The sequence below is a fragment of the Eschrichtius robustus genome, chromosome 1, assembly GCF_028021215.1.
Source record: "Eschrichtius robustus isolate mEscRob2 chromosome 1, mEscRob2.pri, whole genome shotgun sequence".
NCBI lineage: Eukaryota > Metazoa > Chordata > Mammalia > Artiodactyla > Eschrichtiidae > Eschrichtius > Eschrichtius robustus.
In genome coordinates this window covers 15,535,442-15,546,571 of record NC_090824.1, presented here as the reverse complement: position 1 = coordinate 15,546,571, position 11,130 = coordinate 15,535,442, and the positions used below count along the sequence as shown (strand labels likewise).

At 37.7% G+C, this 11,130-nt stretch overlaps 1 protein-coding gene across 4 annotated transcripts in view; it reads left to right on the top strand.

Moving 5' to 3' along the window:
* The first annotated feature begins 310 nt into the window (after window positions 1-310).
* Window positions 311-11,130, top strand: part of SPATA7 (spermatogenesis associated 7) — a 34,221-nt gene continuing 23,401 nt past the window's right edge. The window contains exons 1-4 of one of the 4 annotated variants that reach the window (XM_068556956.1): window positions 311-487; window positions 5,335-5,409; window positions 7,330-7,425; window positions 10,905-10,952. In XM_068556956.1, the coding sequence (XP_068413057.1) occupies window positions 469-487; window positions 5,335-5,409; window positions 7,330-7,425; window positions 10,905-10,952 (238 nt within the window). In that variant the 5' untranslated portion in view covers window positions 311-468. Of the gene's footprint in view, window positions 561-5,334; window positions 5,410-7,329; window positions 7,426-10,904; window positions 10,953-11,130 lie in introns of all 4 variants that reach the window. The other 3 variants (XM_068556868.1, XM_068557133.1, XM_068557054.1) reach the window with 3 other exon arrangements.

Genomic DNA, 11,130 nt, shown 5'->3' with positions numbered 1-11,130 from the left:
GAGTTGGACTTCCTTCCGGGACCCAAGGGACATGGATGCCAGATGAGACTACCATCTCTTCCCGCTCTTCCCGCAGGGATGAGGCCTGCCAGGTGCTGGTGGCTCGACTCCTGACAGGCGGCCGCTCTGTGGACTACTGGCAGAGATCCAGAGCAACAGACTGGCGCTTGGGGCTCTTTCCCCGCCCAGCCCGTCCTTCCTCGCATCCTCTGCGGCGCGCCCGCCCTCTCCGGGTACCCCCGGGGGCGGGGCTGCGGGGCCGCGGAAGCGCACGTCCCTGCGCCGTGACGTCACAATCCCGGCGCCTTGGAACCCGCACTTAGCAGCCCGCTTTGCGTCAGTCTCCAGCACCTGCCGCCGCCTTCGGGCACTTTCTCGCCAAACGTCTGCTGCGGGGGTTGGCCCGGCCCCGGGAAAGACCAAAGGGGACCCAGAGTGTCCCCACGGCGGCTGCAAGAGGATCTAAGCATGGATGGCAGCCGGAGAGGTAAAGGGCAGCTGTCGCGGGCGACCGCCATCTCGCGTCGGCCCGCTCTCCGACCCTCGGGTCTGGAGTCCGGGTAAGGGGCCGCGCGGGTCGAGGCCGCGCGCTGGGCGCTCCCCGACCCCTGCTTAGTCGCCGGTGTTGACCCGAGTGTTGCCCCGAGCTGCCCAGGCCTCTCGCCCGGGATGAAGCCCTGCTTGCGGGGTTCACAGGTCCACTTCTTGCTCAGAATTTGTTGCCCTGACTCCAGGAGACCCTGTCCCCTGAATTCGGTGTCGGAGGCAGAGGAACCAAATGTGGTCTTTGGAGTCAGACCTCCCTGGGCCCAAAATTAAGCCCCTCCGCACTCCCGAGGGGTGAGCCTCAGTTTCCTCATCTCGAACCATGGGTGGTGGTAAAAACACCCATGGATTTTTTTTTACATTAAATGGGTAAAAACACCCATTTAATCTTGAGGATTAAAGGCAGATAATACATACAAAACTCCGGGCACATTGTAAGTAGTCAGTAAATACAAAATCCTTCATACGGTAACCCTGTCCCCGGCCCCCCCGCAAAAAAAACACCATTGAGTAACGCAGGGATTCTCTAACTTTTGTGCAAATAGGAGTCACCTAGGAATCTTGTTAAAATGCTGGTTATGATTCAGTAAGTCTGATGGGGGGGGTGAGATTTTGCATTTCTAATAAGCTTCCAAATGATGCAGGGTTGCTGGCTACAGTTTTAGGAGCAAAGGACTAATCCATAGTCACCGTGTATACCTGCCCTTGACTGAATACTCTGTGTTAAAATGGACATCACTGTGGAACAATTGGAGCCATATAACTTTAAATCTCTAGGAGTCAGCCCAGTCCAAATAATCTGCATCTTCACACTTTCTGAGCGAAGCAGATAAGGCAATCTTCAGACCTCTTCTCCCAATTCAGTGTTCTTATCTATTTAAACTGTACCTTTAAACCAAGCTGCTAGATGGTTCCTTGCAACAAGTCTTGCTTTGAATACAAGTGCGCCTCTATTATGTAATCATTGATCAAAATAAGTGCTGTTTTAAATGTAGGAGATAACTATTTATTGATCACCAAACTGTATACGCTGACACCTTGCCACCTGAGTTCCAGAAAAAGCAAACGAAAGTGCTGTTAATGGTTTTCAGAAGTTTTACCACATAGGCTGTCATTACTCATGCTGTGTACCAGAAACTATTCCCAAGTTAACGGTTTTTAATCCACAGAACATCTTGTACATAGGTATTCTCATTTCACAGTGAAGAAACTAAAAGATCATAAGTAACTTGCCAAGGTCACAGTAAGTGGCACAACAGGCTTTGAATCCAGGTGTGATGAATGTGAAACCCTAGAGCCATTGTTCTACTTAACTATCCCATGGTAGAAGTGGGAGCATGGGAAAGGATATATGTAAAATTTAGAATATAATAGACTTAGTAAGACTTAGTGTCAGTATTTATTAATTAAATTGTTTTTAAAGTCAGGCTCATGTCAAAATGTAAAAAGGTTTCTATTTTTATAACTTACCCAATTTAATTAGCTTCATTTTTAGGACATTATATAATATATAGTATCAAACATCGTTTTTTATTTTGAGTTTTTAAGCAAAATGTAATATTCAACAGAGATCTAGGGTAGTCAGTTCTCCTATACCATAATTATTAATAGGAAACCATAAGTAATTTTAGCCAGAGCTAAAATACTTAATTTTAACTGAAAGTATTGCACTTTCTAAATTTCTTTGATTTCATTAAGAGGTTACCTTTGATGCTTTCAAGAGCACAAGATAGTAAGACATCTAACATTATAATTTATTTATCTTTTGTCATTTATTCTCTCTGACATTGTGCTCTCTAACTTCTCTAGATATACCTGCTTTTTCTTTTTCTGTGAACTGAAGGGAAACACACATACATTAGAAAGGAATTTGGAGGGAATAAACTGCATACAGGAAGTAAACTACATACTTCTTAGGCTGTTTCATATGATATAGTAGCTTGGAGCATGGTTTGAGTCCTAAGCAATTTATATTTATCAAGACAGTGTAATGGTTGACTCAGAAGCCAGACTGCCTAGGTTCAGACCCGAAATCTGTCACACAGTAGTTGTGTAATCTTGGGGAAATTACATGCTTTACCTCCTTGTGCTTCATCTATAAAGTAGGGATAATGATAGTACCTCTCATAGGATTGTTGTAAGGATTAAGTGAATTTGTTTCTACAAAATGTTTAGGGGGCTTCCCTGGTGGCGCAGTGGTTGAGAGTCTGCCTGCCAATGCAGGGGACACGGGTTCGAGCCCTGGTCCGGGAAGATCCCACATGCTGCGGAGCAGCTGGGCCCGTGAGCCACAATTACTGAGCCTGCGCGTCTGGAGCCTGTGCTCCACAACAAGAGAGACCGCGATAGTGAGAGGCCCGCGCACCGCGATGAAGAGTGGCCCCCGCTCGCCGCAACTGGAGAAAGCCCTCGCACAGAAACGAAGACCCAACACAGCCAAAAATAAATAAAATTAAAAAAAAAAAAAGCTTTAAAAAAAAAAAATGCTTAGAACAGTGCCAGGCACAGTTAGCAGTATTCAGTAAGTTAGCATTTGACTCAAGTGAAGAAGCCCAACTCAAGCTGGCTTAAGCTAAAATAGGATTTTTTGAGTTCATGTACAGAATAGGCTAGGGAGGATAGAGCTTCAAACATGGTTAGATCCCGATACTCAGACGATGTTACCAGGGATCTCATTTGGTCTTGGTTACACTTTCCTCTGTGTAGGCTTCGTTCTCAGACAGGTTCCCATTGTGTTGTGCAAGATGGCCACCAGTAGTGCCAGGCTTATTTATGTTCTAGGAATTTCCTAATAGTTCCAGTAAAAGCCCCATGATTATGTTTCATTGGCTGGACTTGGGTCACATAGTCATTCCTGATTCAGTCGACATTACTGGCCAGTTTGGGGTGATATGCCCACCTCTGAGCAGTGGGATCCACTTGAACCAGCTGGGCTAAGAGAGGGGGGGAGTGGTTCCCCAAGCAGGTTGCGGTCCTATTTCCAGATAAAGGGGCATTGGATTCTGGGCAGGCAAAAAGTCAACACTTTTTTCCCTCTGGAGAAATCAAGTTTGCTTGAGAGTTTGTTGATTAGTTTGCTCTTTTTATGTTTAGTCTCTCTCTCCAGGCAAAAATGATGCTAATTTCATGACTGTTTTCATTACCAGCTCAAGTGGTATCACCTTGACTTCTCTTGTCCTAAATAAGTTAATTTTTTTCCTTCTTGCTCTCTGGCCTATGATGTAGAAGGAGCTTCTTGGGTATTCTGATCTCAGATTTTTTGTTTTAGTCTGTTCTGGCAGGCTTTGTTCTCTGATCCTGGATTTTAGTTCTACTATCTCGATACCTCTTTTTCTATTTTCAAACATCATATTTCTTCCAGACTTTGTGTCTTCTCCACACCTTTATAGCTTATAAAAGCCCACCTGATAGCAGACTGGCCATTTTACCCACTTAAAACATGTCTTGGGGAGGGAGATGCAAGAGGGAAGAGATACGGGAACATATGTATATGTATAACTGATTCACTTTGTTATAAAGCAGAAACTAACACACCATTGTAAAGCAATTATACTCCAGTAAAGCTGTTAAAAAAAAAAACATGTCTTGGGATACACTATATTTTGCATGATAAATTCCATTAAACTCTGTAACTCAGCCTTCCTATCTTGGAGGTTACCCCTCAAAACACAATCACTTTTTCGGGAGAGAAGTTATTTTGTGATAAAGTATATATCTAGTTTTCTGACAGCCTATCTGGTCTGAAACATGAGACACTGACTTTAGGGGACATAGTGAGTTTTCCATCACTAGAGGTGCTTTTAAATATAAGATGTTTAGGGACTTTCTTGGTGGCTCAGTGGTTAAGAATCCACCTGCCAGTGCAGGGGACACGGGTTCGAGCCATGGTTGGGGAAGATCCCACATGCTGCGGAGCAGCTAGCCCCGTGGGCTACAACTACTGAGCCTGCGCTCTAGAGCCCACGAGCCACAACTGCTGAGCCCACGTGCCACAACTACTGAAGCCCGGGTGCCTAGAGTCCGTGCTCCGCAACAAGAGAAGCCACCGCAGTGAGAAGCCCACGCACCGCAACAAAGAGTAGCCCCTGCTCGCCACAACTAGAGAAAGCCCACGGGCAGCAACGAAGACTCAACACAGCCATGAATAAATAAATAATGAATGAATGAATAAATGAATAAATAAATAAATTTATGAATATAAGATGTTTAGATAGAATCCAAGCAAGAGGGTAAGTGGGTTGAACTAGATGAACCTTAAGACATCTTTAATCATTAAGTTCTGATTCTGACATTTTTATATACTTATATATAATAATATTATACTGTATAATTTATAATTTACCAAATTACTTTGTGAGAGGATTACTTAAAATTATTTTTAAGGACAGACCAGCCTATGATTAACTGAAATAGTTAATCATATGTATCAACTGAAAATCTAGTTGTGTTCTATCTCAAAATCATTTAAAAACCAGTAGGTCAGTGATTTACTGAATAAAGTCAGTATATATCAAATAACATAATTAATGTGTTTATCATTTTATCCAGTGAAACTTAAGCCTCAAGGCACACCTGTTTTGAATATTACTTATTTTCTTAAAAGAGAAAGCCTTTTATCTATGGCCGCCAAATTTTTGTGTGATATATTATCATTGCTGGTTAGTAATATGATTGAATAAAATTTTAAACAATTTTGGTAAAGATAAATTTATTATTTTTTATGTGTTCAGTAGTGTCTTTGTGAAAGTTGTGTTTCATTTATCCTAATTCATGTTTTTTTGTTAAAAGTCAGAGCAACCTCTGTCCTCCCCAGATATGGTCCACCCTGCCTATTTAAAGGACACTTGAGCACCAAAAGTAATGGTAAGTGAGGTACTTAAAATGGTAAAAGATTGTTAAAAGACTGACCAAGTGTGTTTCCTTTATTTGTAAATTTATATAACATGAAAAAATACTTCATTTAATCAATATTTGAACTTCATATTATCAATTACAATTACATATTATAGGAATTCTTGAGATTAGAGAATTTAGGAGCCCATCGTGCCCTGCATGTGGACCTCACTACCTTGTGCTCCCTGCCGCAGGTCCAGCCCAGCTCTTCTCTTTGCTGGCCGACCACCCTGGCTGGAGGCATGCCTGCCTTGTTAAAATGGTGATTAGCAGATTGTTAAAGACACATCACTGAAAAGGAAAAGCTGTGCAGAGGAAAAGAGCCCTTGAAAAATGCATTTTGTATCAGGAGCAAACACTTACCCAACTGGGCCTCTTTATCCAATTGGCCTTCTAGATCCTATGAGAACGGAATCTGTATTCTTTAGATGTTTTCACGTTTTAAAGCCTTTAAAGTAAATTTTAATGTACATTTAAAGTATTTTTATAATTATAGCTTAAAATGTTTAAGCCTGGGTTTTTAGGCAAAATACTAATTGAAAGTCTTTCTTTCCTTATTTACATGAAAAATCCTCTATGCTGATCCTCCAAATGTGAAAGAAGAATCATTTTCCGTTACCTCATTTATTTCTTTGTAATAAAGCATATATACACATAGAGCCAGAATCATAAACTTTGAAAATCCATTTTTAAATAAAAATTTTGAACTAGTTTTAAAAGATACATGCAGGATGAAGAACAATATGTCGTATACTAACTTTTTTTTAAAGAATATATGTGCAGAGCTGGTATAGGAATAGTGATTGTAAGTATGAGGTTGTCTTGGTTCACATCTAAACTGCATCCTTTATCAGCTGTGTGACCTTGAAGACCTTACTCACATCTCTGCCTCAGTTTCCACGTCTATTAAATGGTGATAATAATGACTAAATGAGTTTTTACAGGTAAAGAGCTTACAGCAATATATGCATGGTACCTATTCAATAAATGTTTTTAGTAGTAGTTGTAGTATTAGTGTCAAGATTATCATTATTGTATATACTTTTATTATGCATAGAATTTCCTTGGAAGGATACATTAAAAAAGTAGCAGAGTATACTTCTGGGAGAGGAGACTAGGGGTCAGGGCAGGAAATTCACTTATTTTTCAATGTCTCCATGCCATTTTAGCTATAATTTTTAACCACATGCATGTATTACTTCTCAAAAACTTTTTAATATTTAAAAAAGTTATGCCTACATTCACATTTTATACATTTATACTCATATATACATGCTTAATTCTAAGATTTCTTTTAACAGTTTAGATGAGGTCAAGAAGTTTAATGTCATCCAATTTCTTTGTAATTATACTTGTCTTAAGATAGTCCTAATACTTCAAAAAGAATGCAGTAAACCGATTTGTAGGTCTCGTTTTCAGATATAAAATTAGAAGTTTGCATCTCAGAATAGAATCTTTGCCTAGAGTTTCGGAGTTTGGGATTTGTTTGATTTCCCAGACTCCATGTATTCAAGTGTTAACAATGGTAACATTATTTTATCATCAGGCAAGCAGCTAAACATTTTTAGTTATGAGATTGAGAGCTGTCGATAAGAAATAGTTTTGTAGATGTAATGTTAGATTATATTTCTCAATCTCTTCCCAAAACTCTCAGGCTTGTAAAACTTATTCCTAGAGAGGTTTGAACCCAAAGTAGTGAATAGCTCATCAGTTATCAGTGCAAGGTGACAGCTAGGACATATTCAGCATTACAGATATAATGTCAGTATCCCCATGGTTAAACTACAGAACATTTTATAAAAAGGAGCTTAATAATCAGTAATTTGTTTATCTCATGATGACTTTTATATTAATTTTAAATATAATGATTAAATATGTTTTAATTTTTAGCTTTTTGCACTGACTCCTCCTCTCTCAGACTAAGTACCCTCCAACTGGTCAAGAATCACATGGCTGTTCACTATAATAAAATCCTTTCAGCCAAAGGTAAAAACGTGCAAATGTCAACTTTCTGTACCCAATTTAAACCCTTCTCAGCTTCACTTCTAATTAGTGTAAATCTGTAGCAAAAATGAATACATTATATACCCATGGGTTTGTGTTTGGTGTAGTAAGATACCAACCACAGACTCTATATACCTAGCAAATTCGGAATGCCATTTTTATTAACTGTATTTGAATGTGATATCTGTGTTGTTTCATTTTACCTGTTATTCCTAATTTATTTTTGCAATTAGATGCTGATTTTAATATAACAAAAGTTTATGATCTTCTCTTTTGTTTTCAAATTTGTTTGAAAGAAGCTACACAGAGAAGATGGTAACTACAGTTTTTTCCTTTTTGTCAGCTTTATTGAGGTGTAACTTAAATATAATAAAATGCACTAATTTTAGGTGTACAGTTGAAATTTTTGAAAAATATATACATTTTTATGATCACCACTACAGTCATGCTATAAAAGAAGGATGGGCTAACTACAGCTTGCAGGCCAAGTCATCCTGCCACCTGTTTTTGTACAGCTCCTGAACTAAGAGTGCTATTTATATTTTTAAATGGTTGAAAAAAATCAAAAGAATAATATTTTGTAACATGTGAACGTTACATAAAATTGAAATTCCGTCATCCATAAATAAACACAGTCACATTCATTCTTTTACACATTGTCTGTGGTGGCTTTTACACTAAAAGGCAGAGTTGACTAGTTGTGACAGAGGCTGTATCACCCTGCAAAGCCTGTAGAATTAGCTCTCTGTTCCTTTACAGAGAATGTTCACTGACTCCTGGTATAGAACATTTTCATCGTCCCAAAAGGTTCTCCCTAGTCCTTTGCAGTCACTCTCTTCCCTCCAGTTCCTGGCAACCACTGATCTCCTTTCTCTCACTATAGTTTTGCCTCTTCTAGAATTTCATATAAATGGAATTATACAATATGTTATCATTTTGGGTCTGGCTTATTTCAATTAGTTAACACTTTTGAAACTAATCCATGTTCAGTATTTCTTCCTTGTTATTGCTAAGTAGTATTCCATTTAATGAATATACCACAATTAGTTTATCACTTCACCAGTTGGTGGACATCTGGATTGTATTGACTCACTTTTGGCAATTAGGAATAAAGCTGCTGTAAACAGTCGCATAGAATCTTTGAATGTATGTTTCCATTTCACTTGGATAAATTTATTTACTAGGAGTGGAATGGTGGTGTAATATGGTAAGTGTATGTTTAACTTTATAAGAAACTGCCAGACTGTTTTCCAGAGTGACATTTTTCATTTCCGTCACTTCCACATCCTCACCAGCACTTCCTATTGGCAGTCCTAGTGGATATGTAATGGTATCTCATAGGGTTTTAGTTTCTATTTCCCTAATGTCTAATGATGTTGAGCAACTTTTTTTTTCCTTTTTTTTAAATTGAAATATAGTTGACATACAATATTATGTTTCAGGTGTACTACATAGTGATTTGACATTTGCATACATTATGAAATGATCACCAAGTCTACTAACCACCTGTCCCCATAAAAAGTTAATTGCAATATTATTGGCCCTATTCCTTATGCTACGTAGTACTTACCCGTGGCTTATTTATTTTATAAAGGGAGGCTTGTACCTCTTAATCCCCTTCACCTATTTTGCCCCCCATTCCCAGCTCCCTCCTTTCTGGCAACCACTCATTTACTCTTTGTATCTGAGTCTTTTCATTTTGTTTGTTCATTTTGTTTTTCGGATTCCACATATAAGTGAGATCATACAGTATTTGTCTTTTTTTGTCTGACTTATTTCACTTCTCATAATACCCTCTAGATCCATTCATGTTACAGCAAAAGACAAGATTTCATTTTTTATGGCTGAGTAATATTCCATCGTATATGTACACCACATCTTCTTTATTCATTCATCTATCAATAGACACGTAGCTTGCTCCCATATCTTGGCTATTGTAAATAATGCTGCGGTGAACATTGGAGTGCATATAGCTTTTTAATTACTGTTTTTATTTCCTTCAGGTAAATTCCCAGAAGTGGAATCACTGAATCATATAGTAGTTCTATTTTTAATTTTTTGAGGAACCTTCATACTGTTTTCCATAGTGATTGTACCAATTTACAATCCCACCAACAGTGCACAGGGGTTCCCTTTTCATTGAGCAACTCTTCTTGTGCTTATTTGCCATCGGTGTATCTTCTTTGGTGAAATATCTATTTAAATCTTTTGCCCATTTTTTAAAAATGGATTGTTTGTCTTCTTAGTATTAAGTTTTGAGAGTTCTCTTTATATGAATATGGGTCCTATGTCAGATACATATTTTGCAAATATTTTCTCCCAGTCTGTGACTTGTCTTTTCATTTTCTTAAGTTTTTATTATGAAATAACTTTAGGCTTATAGAAAACTTGCAAAAATAGTACAGAATGTCACAGAAACCCTTCACCCAGCTTTCCCTGATGGCAAAATCTTACAAAGCTATAATACAATTATTAAAACCAGGAAATTAATATTGACACAATACTATTAAATACAGACCTTATTTGAATTCAGCCAGTTTCTCACCAGTGTCTTAAGTTTTTTTTTTAATTTTATCATTAGAAGAACTAAAGTTTTTAAATTTTGGTTCATGTTTTTTGAAGTTTATATTTTAAATGATTAAAAAATCTAAAGAAAAATATTTTGTTATATGTGAAATCAAGTCCAGCTTTTCAAATTTTTAATAGTTTATGCTTTTCATATCCTGTTTAGGAAATCTTTGCCTAAGCTTAGGTCATTAAGATTTTCTTGTGTGTTTTCTTCTAGAAGTGTAAGTTTTAGCTCCTACATTTAAATGTATAATCCATTTTGGGTTAGTTTTTTTATATGGTATGATATAAGGATCACTTTTTTGCCTATGGATATCTAAATATTGAAGTACTATCTGTTGAAGAGATTGTCCTTTCCTTATGGAACTGCCTTGGCACTTTTTAAAAGACAATTGACCATATGCAAGGGTCTGTTTCTCGACTTACTCTTCAGTTCTGTTGATCTGTTTGTCTATTAGAATACCACACTGCCGTCATCACTATAGCATTACAGTAAGTCTTGAAATCGGATAATGTAGGTGCTCCAAGTTTGCTCTTTTATTTTCTCAAGCTTGTTTTGGGACTCCAGTTACAAGTATGTTAAGTGAGTGATACAGGTAGGTTAAGTCAGTGATGCTCTGCACATTTGTTTTCCAGTCTTTACTCTGTTTCATTTTGAATATTTATATTTCTGTGTTTTCAAGTTCACTAATATTTCCTTCTGCAGTATCTAACGAGCCGTTAATCCCAACCAGTATATTTCTTATCAAGAATATTTTTCATCTCTAGAGGTAGCATAAATATCAAAACAAGGAAGTGCAAGTTCTGGAACTTTTTGTGATTTTCGCATTTGATATTTATTGTCATTTATAAAAATTAAGAATATTATTAAACAACTGATTTTTCTCTTTCAGCTGCAGTAGACTGCTCAGTTCCACTAAGCATGAGTGCCAGCATCAAATGTAAGTACTTTTTAACATATTGCCTTTTTTTAAAAAAATTATGGTAAACTACACATAACCTAAAATTTACCATCTTAACCATTTTTTTAACTTTTTTTTAAAAATAAATTTATTTATGTATTTATTCATTTTTGGCTGCGTTGGGTCTTTGTTGCTGTGCGTGGGCTTTCTTTTTAGT